General features: G+C 42.0%; 2 protein-coding genes across 2 annotated transcripts; one reads left to right on the top strand and one right to left on the bottom strand.

The window, feature by feature from the left end:
- Window positions 1–5,922, top strand: LOC139373709 (polycomb protein eed). The gene is made up of 11 exons (XM_071114593.1): window positions 1–151; window positions 717–869; window positions 1,028–1,120; window positions 1,242–1,433; window positions 1,549–1,630; window positions 1,813–1,904; window positions 2,064–2,197; window positions 2,624–2,729; window positions 2,840–2,998; window positions 3,215–3,288; window positions 5,367–5,922. The coding sequence occupies exons 1-11, from the start codon at window positions 35–37 to the stop codon at window positions 5,491–5,493; spliced, it is 1,329 nt and encodes a 442-aa protein (XP_070970694.1). The 5' UTR covers window positions 1–34; the 3' UTR covers window positions 5,494–5,922.
- A 257-nt stretch (window positions 5,923–6,179) lies between these two features.
- Window positions 6,180–12,633, bottom strand: LOC139373710 (protein Hikeshi-like). The gene is made up of 5 exons (XM_071114594.1): window positions 12,451–12,633; window positions 11,513–11,750; window positions 11,126–11,277; window positions 6,658–6,776; window positions 6,180–6,410 (listed from the first exon to the last, which is right to left on the bottom strand). Exons 1-5 carry the CDS (start codon window positions 12,478–12,480, stop codon window positions 6,356–6,358), a joined length of 594 nt encoding a protein of 197 aa, XP_070970695.1. The 5' UTR covers window positions 12,481–12,633; the 3' UTR covers window positions 6,180–6,355.
- Window positions 12,634–14,708: the final 2,075 nt, after the last annotated feature.

The following is a 14,708-nucleotide window of genomic DNA, read 5'->3' as shown; positions in this document are numbered from 1 at the left end:
GTCGCGCTATGATTGAATCTGAGAAGCACAGAAGATGAGGAGGGAGAACATGTCCGAGACCCCTACCGAAGCGGGAAAGGAGATGCCGACAAAAAAGCAGAAGCTGAGCAGTGATGAAAACAGTAATCCCGATCTCTCTGCAGATGAGAATGTAAATTCGATTTTGTTTTGTTTGTATCGGCGCGGACATGAAAAATGGTTAGCTAATGTTAGCCTAACTTTTCATAGCTAGCAAGCTAACTAGCAAGCGACTGGTAGTTGATTTTGGAGTTCGTGATGATAGCTGGGCCTTTCCCTTTGTTTCAACTAGGTCTAGATTTTTATTTATTTAGCTATAGATACCTAGTTAACGTTAGTTGTGGTTATTTCCCTTTCAAACATTCCAGAACAGGAAATAAGAAAACTATAATTCAACGAGCAAGGGATTCGAGGCAACACTGCAAAGGGCCTCCACCTAAAATAGCTAGCTGGCTAGTTATGCTCTCTAGGTAGTGTTAGCTATCAAGCTATGGACCCTTCTGGGATTGTCCAAGTAGATAATCATTAGCCAGTTGTCAGTTTAGTTTTTCTAGTCTATCTCAAGCCCCTCATGGTAGGCCATCCCACTTCTGACACCAGTGTAGTCAAAAACAGGGGGTGCAGAACATCCATTGCAGGTTGCAAACGCATCAACCACAACCAACCCCATCTCATGTTGCTATAATTTGTGTTTGTAGGATGATGCTGTCAGCGTTGAGAGTGGGACCAATGTGGAGCGTCCAGACACACCCACCAACACAGCCAACGCTCCAGGCAGGAAGAGCTGGGGCAAGGGCAAGTGGAAATCAAAGAAGTGCAAATACTCCTTCAAGTGCGTCAACAGCCTCAGGGTGAGCCCATCTTATCAATAATATTTCCAATCATTTCCAACTGCAGACATGTCACATCTTATCAATAGGCCTAATTTTAACACTGATTTTGAAGTCACAGGGCTACCTCATCACCTTGACCATGAGCTCAACTCATAATTAACTTGTTATTTACACAGGAGGACCATGGCCAGCCATTATTTGGGGTCCAGTTCAACTGGCACAGTAAAGAAGGGGATCCACTGGTGTTTGCTACTGTTGGGAGCAACAGAGTAAGTATCTTTGGCATCACATAAACCATGTGGAAAGTGTAATAGCCAACACATGTGGTGTAAAATACAGACTCATGTGCCACCTGTCACTGCTGACTATGTGATGTCCTTAATTTACCAGGTAACCCTGTACGAGTGCCATTCCCAAGGAGAGATCCGACTCCTGCAGTCATACGTGGATGCCGATGCAGATGAGAACTTCTACACCTGCGCCTGGACCTTTGACACCAGTACAAGCCATCCCCTCCTGGCCGTGGCGGGGTCACGTGGCATCATTCGGGTGATCAACCACATCACCATGCAGTGTATCAAGGTGGGTCAATTTCCAAGTAGTTGTATCCGATACACCAGGGATGGAATTTACATTCGTGAATAAGGGAGGGATTAGTTGTGCCATCTCTGAATAGTTTTGTTGTTTTTTAATGCAGCACTATGTGGGTCACGGGAACGCCATCAACGAGCTCAAGTTCCACCCCAGAGACCCCAACCTCCTGCTATCCGTCAGCAAAGGTAGAACAACTAGACACCATAGCTAGGACTTCATATTTTCTCGACTGACCTGACTTTTTGAGAACTAAACGATTTACATTTAGAAATGATTTCTAATCTGTATGTATTTACATCATTAACAGAATGACTTGACATAAAATGGACTGTGTGAATATCTCATCAGCTTTGTGTTTTGCCTTTAGACCACGCCCTTCGTCTGTGGAACATCCAAACAGACACACTGGTGGCCATCTTTGGAGGTGTAGAGGGACATAGAGATGAGGTCCTCAGTGCAGTGAGTACACGACACGACCATCTCTTATTGGCTTTCTTGATCAATAGAAGTCGGATTTCTATGTGTATGTGACCATTGAAAATGGCGATACAATATGGAACACACAAAAAAAGAAATGAAAGATGAATGATATAATAATGAAAAATGTCTCTGCGCCAGGACTTTGACCTGCTAGGTGAGAAGATCATGTCGTGTGGAATGGACCACTCTCTGAAGCTCTGGACGATCAACTCAGAGAGGATGCAGAAAGCCATTCACGGGTCCTATGAATACAACCCTTCCAAGACAAACAGGTGAACATATTGGTTGTGAGCAATAAACGTATGTGTATTCCCATGTATATTTCAGTCATTCAGCAGGCTTTTATACACAACAAAGCGCGTTCAAATAACAGGGCTGAACAATTGCATATTAGGAAAATAGTACAGTGTTGCCAGGATACAGTCAGAATCTCACATCTTTTATTTAACCTTTATTTAACTAGGCAAGTCAGTTAAGAACAAATTCTTGATTACAATGACGGTGTAGGAACAGTGGGTTAACTGCCTTGTTCAGGGGCAGAGCGACAGATTTTTACCTTGTCAACTCGGGGATTCGATCTAGCACCCTTTCGGTTACTGGCCCAACGCTCTAGCCACTAGGCTACCTGATGCCCCGAACTGTTGATTTTCAACTTGAAAATGTTTGCTCCTTTAACCGATGATTCTGTCTTCTTACAGGCCATGGGTCTCTCAGAAGATCCACTTCCCTGACTTCTCTACCAGAGACATCCACAGGAACTATGTGGACTGTGTACGCTGGCTGGGAGATCTGATTTTATCCAAGGTAAGACTGTGAGAATCTTTTTGTTCAAACATTCTGTTATTAGGTTGTGGATCCCATTGTGACCCTCATAACCCGACACCTTTGGTCTGTTCCTCCCCTGACCTGACCAGTCGTGTGAGAACGCTATCGTGTGTTGGAAACCAGGGAAGATGGAGGACGATATTGACCGCATCAAACCAAACGAGTCCAACGTGACAATCCTGGGTCGCTTCGACTACAGCCAGTGTGACATCTGGTACATGCGTTTCTCCATGGACTTCTGGCAGAAGGTAGAGATGATATTTCCCCTTCCGTTGTCTGTGGCTTTGTGGAATCCCTTATCTGCTACTGTTCATCCCAGTATTGTAAACAAACAGTGGTTTGGTGTCGGAACTTTCTAACTAAATAGATGCAAGTTTGTTGTTTAACATTAAACATAAAGTATAGTATTGTCTCCACGTAGGAAGTTGTTTGACTATTGAAGTAACACATGTCTTGTCCTACAGATGTTGGCTCTGGGAAACCAAGTGGGGAAACTGTACGTGTGGGACCTTGAGGTAGAGGACCCCCACAAAGCAAAGTAAGAGTCCGTAGGGAAACTGTACGTGTGGGACCTTGAGGTAGAGGACCCCCACAAAGCAAAGTAAGAGTCTGTAGGGAAACTGTACGTGTGGGACCTTGAGGTAGAGGACCCCCACAAAGCAAAGTAAGAGTCTGTAGGGAAACTGTACGTGTGGGACCTTGAGGTAGAGGACCCCCACAAAGCAAAGTAAGAGTCTGTAGGGAAACTGTACGTGTGGGACCTTGAGGTAGAGGACCCCCACAAAGCAAAGTAAGAGTCTGTAGGGAAACTGTACGTGTGGGACCTTGAGGTAGAGGACCCCCACAAAGTAAGAGTCCGTAGGGAAACTGTATGTGTGGTGGTGTTGGGGAAGCTACTCTGAAGATATAGTTCACCAAGCTACCAATTACTTCACACTGGAAGAAGTTAAGCTACACTAAACTAGTTACTTTGAAAAAGTAGTTCACAACATCCAAACTACTTTGTGAAAGATCATCAATACATTATGTTAACCATCTGTAATTTAGCCTAATTATATAGGGTAACATTTGTATTTTTGCCTAAATAGACATATCCAAACCTAATCATTTTTCATGGTCATAAACAGTAACTGGTAATGTTGTATATTTTAGAAAGGTCTGGAACTAGCCTTTCTGGTAAATGTTATAACTTTCCGAGGTGTACTCTCTTTTTAGAACAAGTACATGGTACAAATATGAACAAACAAATTCTAAACGACTTAGTATAAGATTTCCCATTTCTTAACAGTGAAATACATATGATCTAAAGGTCCACTGAGCAGCACAGAGACACCATTCACATGTGTGCAGACTCGTTACAACTTCTGTCTGTGACCAAGAGAACGCGGTCTTTCAATTCTATGAAATAATTTAGTGTTTTATTTATTTTGAAAGCTCTAAATCCGTCTGAGAATTTCACAGCGAGATGAAACCACAACGGCTGGACTCAGACTGTCATATGCCATTTCCCAGGCTCACTTGCTCAGAGGAAATCAATTCTTTGTCTGGATTGGCCAGAGAATGTGACACATCACTCCCTATGAACATGAAGTGTCACGTTTCAGACCCCACAAGTCCGCGCCACTGAGAGAGTGGAAACAGAGAGCAGACAAAATGGGTCTTTGTGCCACTTTAAGATACAGGACACTATGGCGTTCAGAGCGCTTTGTACACCAAAATGTCGGTCAGAACCAGTCCAGAACCGCTCAGTCCCCCCATACAGGGGACTTAACATCTAAGAGGTTTTAAACCAAATGTTTCAAATGAGAATTAGACAGGTCTGATGCTGAGAAAGGACATTTTTGCCTACTTTACCCATATTTTATTTTTTACAAAAGAAATTGCTAAAAAGTTCACTTCTGAAAACACCAAGAATTGAAAGGACCCGGAAAGTTAAGAGTTAACCTCCCACCAATACACCTCACCTAAGCAGTGGTCCATGCCTAGATGGTAGACTTCCTGAGAGAAGTGAAGGCCAGTAGAGCACCACTCTCCTTGTTATGTATCATGTTCCAGGGCTGTGACAGAGACCTCACAGAATAATGAGACAGATATTTCAGGGGATGTATAAATGTGAAGCATCCGCTTGGCGTTTCCATTCACTACCAAATATGTTAGTGAGAGAGAGCCAAGTGGCCGGCAGTGGGAGAAGCTGGAGCAAGATGGATTTTGATCGACATTCTGCAAATGTGTCGTTTTCAACAGTTTGTCCTCAATACAGTTCTGTTCCCAAAGCTGCAGTCTGTTACGAACAGAGTGGACTAAATTTGAAAGACTTTAGCCTTTGCTAAAGTAAAAAAAAAAGGCATTGTTTAAAAGGAGTGCAAAGGCAAATTGAGATATTGCACTTCAAAGTAGGCGTTCACTAACAGCGATATGCAAATATATACTGCAACGCGCCAATAGGATCTTGCAAGCTCGTGCTTGGCTCTGCCCAGCCCCTTGCTTGTTCTGCCCTGACTCATTTGTTCTCATTTGAAATGACGGGCGGTGGTCTCTTAGTGTCTCCGAAGATTGTTATAACTAAACTGTCTTTCTATTTCACCAAATACATTCTAACCTGGCTCTCTGTTTCAGGTGCACCATCCTCACCCTCCCAAGATGCACCTCTGCCATCAGACAGACCAGCTTCAGCCGTGACAGCAGTATCCTGATTGCAGTCTGTGACGACGCCTCTATCTGGCGCTGGGACCGCCTGCGATGAAGACAACATTGGCAACGAGCAACCTATTCTATTATGACGGACCAGTCACTTTGCTGTCAAGAACCAGAAACATTTTCCAGGTACACGTTTTCTGTGTATAGTCTGCATCAGATCTGTCCAATGGAGGTGTTGTTTAACATCTCAGGAACCACTCCCAACATAACGGTGCTACAGGTCTGCACAGAAAAGTGTATCTGGAACCCACCAATTATTTTCCTTTTTGTTTCCCTTCTCCGGGTTATACTTATACCAGCCCCTCCTTATTAAATCCATGAGGGGGGTGGAAAGGTGTGCAATTTGGGGAGAAGGGTGGAGAATCAGACTACAACCCTGGAGCCCTTCAAGCTTTCTCTCCCCTTCTTGCTATTTAGTTCCCCTTTGCTTACTATTCACTTTTTAATGGGCTTTAATAAATGCTATTTTTCTAAAGGCTTCTTGTCTCATTCCGAGGTACTGAAGCTTGAAAACTCTAAGTAAATATATGGTCCGCTAAGCCCAGGCCATCTGAATGCATGGAGAAAATGAGTAGCGGGACAGTTTGGGTGTTAGCCTTTTCGTTAACTGCCCCAAAAGTGCATCTCATGCACTAGCAATGAACGTTTTCAACATGAAAATAAATGAAGCATCTAGGATCCGCTTGTATAGGCAAGCTAAATATGTATGGAATAAAGTAGTGGTGAAAAGAGAATTTTAAGAAACGTTTAATATTTGACAAAACATGTAGTAATTGTTGCTATAAAACGATCTTTTCGTCTTCTGTGGACCATTCCTGGACATTCTGGAACAGAAAATGAAGTCTTTGGTCTTCTCTGTCCATGCCCCTTTATCATGGTTTTTAACACTGTGGTATCGTTGAGACAACTCAAGTCTTCCAGAAATTAGGGTTTTGAGCCATGCGCCTCTGGAAGTTCTCATACCTGGGGAGAAAGATCAGAGGAGCACATGACTTTATGGTTTTGATTTAGGAAGCACATTCAGATCGTTTGCAGTGTCCATGCTTAACTGACTGAGAAATTCCTCAAATGTTAGTTTCCTTGTAGCCAGCCCAATAACCACAGGTTCCACAAACGTGGGTCAGGCAAATTGAAAATAATTGATTGGGTTAATTCAAGCAGGTGTTTAAATGGTGTGACTTTGAATAGGAGCAACAGGGAATCATTTTACCATTTGAGGATGGAACTGGCAGGGATGAACATTTCTGAGGGGTTTGGAGTCATCTGCGACTGGGAAACGGCAAAAGACGAGGAGAAATTATACAAACTGTCCAGCATCTTCTGAGTGAACTGAGGAGAGAGAGTTGAGTTGGTCAGCTGAGTGTGTAGGTGTTCTTTAGCAACATCAAAATAAAGGTCCTGCACATGTGCCATATGTGGACAAAAAAGGAATAACTTGTGGGGATGTATTTTGACACAAGGTAAGCAGAGAGGAAGTGGGTCTACAATAGACCCATGTTTGAGAAGTCTCAAATACCCCCTGTCATAATGACCAACTGTTCTGCACACTGACTGTTTGTGCAACCTAATACAATTGAACACAATGCTAGTGTGCCTGTAGAAAGTCTACCCCCCCCCCTGGATTTCTTCCCATTTTGTGTTAGTGTTAAAGATTAATGAAAAATAATTGCCAATATACCTTAATTAGTTAAACACCTTCGCAGCGATTACAGCTGTGGGTCTTCTTGGGTAAGTCTGAGCTTTGTACACCTGTATTGTGCAATATTTTCTCCTTTTCAAAATTCAAGCTCTGTCAAGGTGTTGGGGATCATGGCTAGACAGTAAGTCTTGCCATAGATTGTCTAGCAGATTTAAGTCAACTGTAACTTGGCCACTCAGGAACATTCACGGTCTTCTTGGAAAGAAACTCCAGTGTAGATTTGGCCTTGTGTTGCAGGTTGTCCTGCTGAAAGGTGAATTCCTCTCCCAGTGTCTGGTATAAAGCAGACTGAAGCAGGTTTTCCTCTAGGATTTAGCCTGTGCGTAGCTCCATCCTGTTTCTTTTCATCCTGAAATACTCCCCAGTCTTTTCTGATGTCAATCATTCCATGATGCAGCCACCACCATGCTGGAAGATGAGGCTCAGTGATGTATCAGATTTGCCAAAAAGTGTTTCCTTTCCAGTATTTAGTGCTTTGTCGCATACATATGTATGTTTTGGAATCTTCTGTGTATTTGTATTCTTTTCACTCTAATTTAGGTCATGGGATCACTACAATGTTGTTGATCTATCCTCAGTTCTCTCCCATCACAGCCATTGAACTCTGTAGCGGTTTTAAAATCAGCAATGGCCTCATGGTGACATCACTGAGCAGTTTCCTTCCTGTCCTGCAGCTCAGTTCAGAAGGACGACTGCATCTTTGATGTATTTGGGTGGTTTAATACAGTGGTTCCCAAATGTTTAATAGTCCCGTACCCCTTCAAACATTCAACCTCCAGCTGCGTACCCCCTCTAGCACCAGGGTCAGCGTGCTCTCAAATGTTGTTTTTTGCCATCATTGTAAGCCTGCCACACACACACTATACAATACATTTATTAAACATAAGAATGAGTGTGGGTTGTCACAACCCAGCTCGTGGGAAGTGACAAAGAGCTCTTATAGGACCAGGGCACAAATAATATAATTTTGCTCTTTATTTAACCATCTTACATATCAAATTGTGAATAACTCACCACAGGTTAATGAGAAGGGTGTGCTTGAAAGGATGGACATAACTCTGCAATGTTGGGTTGTATTGGAGAGAATTTGTCTTAAATAATTTCCCACGGATAGTCTGCCAGTATTTAGTTTTCATGCTAGTGAGGGCCGAGAATCCACTCTCACATAGGTACGTGGTTGCAAAGGGCAGAGTCTTAACAGTGCGATTTGCTAGGGCAGGATACTCTGAGCGCAGGCTTCTGATAAAATTTTCACTGAACCACATGAATGCAATTTCGATGAGACTCTCTTGTTCAGATATCGGTAAGTGGACTGGAGGCAGGGCATGAAAGGGATAACGAATCCAGTTGTTTGTGTCATGTGTTTCGGGGAAAGTACCTGTGTATTTGCGTACCCAACTCACTCAGGTGATTCGCTATATCACATTTGACATTGTCCGGAAGCTTGAGTTCATTTGCACACAAATCATACAATGATGGAAAGACCTGTGTGTTGTCCTTGTTAAAGCAGACAGAGATATCCAACTTCTTAATCATAGCCTCTATGTCCCGCACATTGAATATAGTTGTCCATGTTAATGCAGACAGAGAAGAGCTCCAACTTCTTAATCATAGCCTCTATTTTGTCCTGCACATTGAATATAGTTGCGGAGAGTCCCTGTAATCCCAGATTCAGATCATTCAGGCGAGGATTTAAATCACCCAGATATGTCACACGACTGACCAACTCGTCATCATGCTAGCAGTCAGACAAGTGAAAATTATGGTCAGAAAATAACTAAGCTTGTCTCTCAATTCAAAAAACATGTCAATACTTTGCCCCTTGAAAACCAGCGCACTTCTGTATGTTGTAAAAGCGTTCCATGGTCGCTGCCCATATCATTGCATAATGCAGAAAATACACGAGTTCAGAGGCCTTGCTTTAACAAAGTTAACCATTGTCACTGTGGTGTCCAAAACGTCTTTCAAGCTGTCAGGCATTCCCTTGGCAGCAAGAGCCTCTCGGTAGATGCTGCAGTGTACCCAAGTGGCATCGGGAGCAACTGCTTGCACACGCGTTACCACTCCACTATGTCTCGCTGTCATGGCTTTTTCTTCATCAGTACAGATACCAACACATCTTGACCACCAAAGTCCATTTGATGTCACAAAGCTGTCCAGCACTTTAAAAATATCCTCTACTGGTTTCCAGAAGAGGATGTCTTCCTTAATTGACCCCCCATAAATATAACGGACATGTGCCAGGCCAGTTATGTCTCATCCAGCTGTAACACATATTCACTGGCTTGTATGCAAAGCAGTAATGGTTTCAAAACATCTCCTGCCATGTCACTGATGCGCCGTGAAAGTGTTGTTCGATGAAGTCATTGTCTGTATAGTTTTTTGGACCTTTTCCCCCAGCATTGTTCCAGCCATATCTGCAGCAGCAGGAAGAATTAAGTCCTCCACAATAGTATGGTGCTTGCCTGTCCTAGCTACTCGGTAGCTCACCATATAAGACGCTTCTGGCCCCTTATTAATGGTATCTGTTGTCTGTCTGTTGTCTAATGTCTGCGCAAGAGTGAAGGTTTACTTTTGCACATATAACACACTGTGGCTGAGGAAAGGCACTACTCCCAATAAGTGAACCCCAAATCAATGTAGTTCTCATCATATTTGCGCCTCTTCGATGGTCCAATGTCCCTGTCTGTTCGGTGCTTTCCCGGAGAAGGGGGCAGTAGCTCTTCGGCTGCATCAGATTCACATCCATGCTAGCTGGTCTAACAACAAATGTAGAATTACTGATGCTAGCATTGGATGTGCTCGTGGAAGCAGACCAACTTGTTGTTGACAGGTGCAGGTTTAGTACTGCTGGTAGTAACAGTAGAGCTGGTATGTGTCTATTATATTTATTTTTATTTATTTTTTATTTTTACAGGGACAGTGCACATTAATCAACGTTTCAGTAAAAGTGCCGGTTTTAGCCAGCCGGCTAATTTTCAACCGCAGTCCCTGGGCAGGTTATGGACACGGGCCTTTTTTAAATTTGACCATTTATCCATTTTCCAGCAAACGGAATGAGCAGCAGCTATGTTTGGCTACATACGGACCATTAGTGGAATTTCCACGAGAGACTAATGTAAATTATTTGACTAGGCTACCTGTATTTGACAGTGTTGTTATTTCACTAAACGCTAGATGGTTTATTTTATTTTTTGGCAGTGAAGAGAGGCTACTCAGGTAAGAGAAAAAAAACTCACCCAAATGTACAGCCCTGTTGGAAAATATAAATGGACTTTTTAAAAATGTGAAATCACATTTTTATTTGGTGTACCCCCGATGGCATTGCACGTACGTACCCCAGTTTGGGAATACCTGGTTTAATACATCATCCACAGCATAATTAACTTTATCATGATTAAAGAGATATTCAATATCTGATTTGTTATTGTTACCCATCTCCCAATCACTGCCCTTTGAGGCTTTCGAAAAAGCTACTTGGTCTTTGTAGTTTAATCTGTGCTTGAAATTCAATACATGACTGATGGACCTTACAGATATATGTATGAGGGACAGAGGAAAGTGTAGTCATTAAAAACAATGTAAATCGTGTGAGTCCATATAACTTGTGATATGTTAAACCAAATCTGACTTCTGGACTAATTTAGGCTTGCCTAAACAAAGGGGTGAATGAATACATATGCAACAACTATAGTTTAGTTAGGTTTTTTGTTTTTTTTACACGTGTAGAATTTTATTTTCACTGACAGTATTTTGTGTAGCTCAATTACAAAACAATTGAATGAAATCTATCACTTTAAAAGCAAGGTGAAAAAAGTTGAAGGGGGTGTAGACTTTCCATAGGCACTATAAATACACCCGTGTTCCTGGTACACAGCAATCAAACCAAGCAGCTTGAGTATTGACTCGTATACATATTATCAAAGGACAGTTACTTTCACTGGTTATGTACACTGCAAAGCACCCATAATGCTCTAACCTGCATAAAGGAGTCAACAGCCCACACAGTGGCACCTGATACAGGCGTCTGCTGGACCAGCTGCTCCAAAGGCTCAATAGACACACCAACTTGGGCCACGGAGGCAAGCCGAGGTACTGTCATAACTCCAAATGGATGCTCTCCACCCTCACCTATAGGAAGACAGCAGAAACACCAATGATGTGTAACTTTTGCTCAACAGTTTACCCACCTTTTGCAAGAAAATGCATTGAAAGAAGAGGAAGGGTTCTTTTTTCCCCACCACAACTGGCGATCACAGTTTACCCAACTATTGTTTTAGCACTAAAACACACATACTGAAAAAACACCTTGTGACAACTACTAATGAAAGACGGGCTTTATTAAATACATTTGAATGATACTCACCTGGTTTTAATTGAGATATTTTAAAGATGGCACTTGGTTTGTCGTTGGTGATGAAACCCAGGAGCTGCCAGACCTGCCCACCGACAGGGTCCGGGAAGGAGAAGTAGACGGCTCCACCCATCCCCGCAGGGAAAGGCACTGTGCCCAACATGAACACCACTACATGGTTCACATTCTCATAGTCTGGTAGGTTGAAGACAAACTTGTCACCAGCAACCTGCTGGGCGTCAGTCTGGACCTAAAAGACAATTGTGACTCCTACTTGAGCTGGAGTTATTTCAAGAGGTACTTTTCATTTAATTAAAGGCACAATCTGTTTCTGTATTTCAGCAGTTTGACCCTGCCATTTTTTTGGTCAACTGATAATTGGGGTAGGTAGGGACCAGTGGAGGCTGGTGGGAGGAGCTGTAGGAGGATGGACTCAATGGATGGAATGGAACGGAGTCAAACTTGGTTTCCATATGTTTGATACCGTTCCACGAATTCCATTCCAGCCATTACACATTACAATGAGCTTGTCCACATAGCTCCTCCCACCTGCCTCTGGTAGGGACATCATGATGTATCTCTTTTGGGACTCTTACATTCATAGACAGCCATGCTTGCAAGTCCATGTACCCTGTCAGCTATACATTTTCTGTTTAGAATGACACCCCAAAACAACAAACATTTGAGTACAATTTGGGTTATGATACTAGCTAACTACGGTAAGAAAAGTTGTACAAGCTAAACAATGTACACAAAACCTCTGTCTCTGTTAGAGCATGTATAACTAGCTATATTGTTCAAGAATCAATGGGTATATGTAGCCTACGAGTAGAAATGACCAGTCAGCAGCCGGGAATACAATAACACATTGTTCCTTCATACCAAATGTGTAGTTAGCTGTCATTTCAGTCCCAAGTTAGCTTGCTGCCGTTAGCAAGTTCCATACTTACCAATCTACCAGCAACCAAACATCCAAACATTGTAATGTCCTTGGTTTACTTTATATTTCGGTCAAGATGACTGTCTTATACTTAATCGATAGCACCAGCTGAGTCCATTTCACAAAACTCCCGAGAAAGTTAGCTAGCTAACTCCAATGTTTTGTTACTTGTATATGTTCTGCTTCAGACCACGTGTATACGAGAACTTCCGGTTTAATTGACGTTTCAAAATAAAAGCAACCAGAAAGAAAGTGATAAAATACTCATTAGAATGTGATAGAACGCTTGCGTGGTTCTAATAGGTAGGCTGTTTGTTTAAGAAGAAAAAAAACATACAAAAAGAAAGCGCCAGAAAAAACAAATGTCTATAATCTAAGATAAATTGTATTGTGATGGGACTGCAGAAAAAATACATCATGTGAGTCCATGGAAGTATGAAAACAGAAATACTTAGTTCCGTGTAACCAACATAAGTGATACAATCCCAAAAGATCCATCCTATATCTCTCCCACAACTCTCCAACCTTTACTTGCAGGTTTATATTTGGAATTGAAGGAGCATTCAGTAGGAGTCAGTCAAAGGCTTCATTGTGTGGCCTATAAACCCGAGGATCTGTTCAAATCACTGATGCATGGCTCAGAGGAGAATGTTAGGGTGAATGTGAGCTGTTCGTCAAGGTCTGTGACCTCTGAGTCTTCTATATTCTTGTTTGGCTTGGAATTAATCCACATTTTAAACAACTGCCATGGAAGTCATGAGAATTCACCTATTATTGGCTTATTGGTCATCTAAAATTGGGATATATTGGGAAATGTAACCTAGATTTGTTTCATTGAAGAGTATTGTATTTTATTGAAGCTGGTTGCACTGGGTTGAGCAATGTTTGTTGATATGTCAATATAGATTGAATAGCACCAATGCCTGCCACAATGAATCCATTATTGTCAGCCAGGCCATAGTCGCCAATATCTAATAACTGTCACCAAAAGCTGCCAAGGTAAACCTACACCCCCCTAACTATGACTATGTGGACTTTTATAATCACACTCTATCAAACTCTATTGGTTTATACTATAGCTTTCTCTTTCCATGAAGTCAAGCACTCCAGCATTCCAGTGATGTGATAGTTTAGAGTTGACATCATCCATTACAGACAAAATTGGATAACTGTGACTTGTGTCATGTGGCTCATCCTGTTCGGACTGGAGTTGTCCATTGTTGTCTTGCCTTCAGATCCGTTCTCTGAAGAAGACTGCAGAAGGCCCCTGATCCAACTGGAAGTTTACCATGTATGGATCCACATGGCCCACTAAGTGGATGAGGAATTACCTGAACTATGTGAGTAATCTGGATACAGTGTTACCTCTATGTGTTTACATGTTCATGTTATTATCAGGCTTCAGACTACTTCTAAATTCAGAAAATCTCTATACTCTGATCAATGGCTTGGGTCAATAGACAATAGACAGTTGTGCTATATTTGAGACAACTTCAAGCATATGGGTTGTCGGGACATTCATTAATATCCTTCATAGAGCCTTTATTCAATATATATTATGTGTGACATTGTTGTTGAATAGTATGTCATACTCATATCGCAGACATATTTATATTATCTGCTTCTGCAATTAACTTTTTTTTTTTTTTAAACATTATAGTATGACAATTAAACAACTGTATGTATTAGTGTAATTGAAAAATAACGACAAGTTATTTTTATGCATTTACCATTATGAAAAGGTTATTTTCAATTCACAGAGTAGGTTTAGGCTAGGCTATGCTGAAGGTGTGAGTTTAGGATTATATATGCATGTTTGTAGCTAATACATGACACAGCACCGAGTTTGCTACGTTGTTGCACTCGTTTCCAGTATAAAGTGCAACGGGAGGGGCTTTGCGCGCGTCCTCTTCTAGCCAGGTAAATGATCTACAATACACGCCGTATCTGCACTACAATACAGTAACACAATCACCAAACTAAGTGCCCAGTGAAACACTGTCATGGGTTTCCGTGTTATTGTGGGGGTTCCACAGCTGTGCTGTGAATTGTTGTGATCATTCACGTGCCCACTGCTTTTTTTACTTGTATTATTACGTGTTATTAATTGACCGTTATTTATATATTTTTATTTCTCTCTGCATTGTTGGGAAGGGCCCGTAAGTAATAATATCACAGTTAGTCTACACCTGTTGTTAATGAAGCATGTGACGAATGAAATTCGATTTGTCCAAGAGCTGGGCGCAAAAGAAAGGCATTGCCAGAGAC

This window comes from Oncorhynchus clarkii, chromosome 18 (assembly GCF_045791955.1).
Source record: "Oncorhynchus clarkii lewisi isolate Uvic-CL-2024 chromosome 18, UVic_Ocla_1.0, whole genome shotgun sequence".
Taxonomy (NCBI): domain Eukaryota; kingdom Metazoa; phylum Chordata; class Actinopteri; order Salmoniformes; family Salmonidae; genus Oncorhynchus; species Oncorhynchus clarkii.
The sequence above is the reverse complement of the archived record's forward strand: the minus strand, read 5'-3'. Positions and strand labels throughout refer to the sequence as shown.

Coding starts and splice junctions, on each gene's coding strand:
- LOC139373709 (XM_071114593.1), top strand. CDS start 35: ATGAGGAGGGAGAACATGTCCGAGACCCCTACCGAAGCGGGAAAGGAG. Junction 1,434..1,548: donor TCACCATGCAGTGTATCAAG/GTGGGTCAATTT, acceptor TTTTTAATGCAG/CACTATGTGGGTCACGGGAA. Junction 2,730..2,839: donor GAGATCTGATTTTATCCAAG/GTAAGACTGTGA, acceptor TGACCTGACCAG/TCGTGTGAGAACGCTATCGT.
- LOC139373710 (XM_071114594.1), bottom strand. CDS start 12,480: ATGTTTGGATGTTTGGTTGCTGGTAGATTG. Junction 11,751..12,450: donor GTTTGGTTGCTGGTAGATTG/GTAAGTATGGAA, acceptor ATTGTCTTTTAG/GTCCAGACTGACGCCCAGCA. Junction 6,411..6,657: donor GCCAGTTCCATCCTCAAATG/GTAAAATGATTC, acceptor CTTTCTCCCCAG/GTATGAGAACTTCCAGAGGC.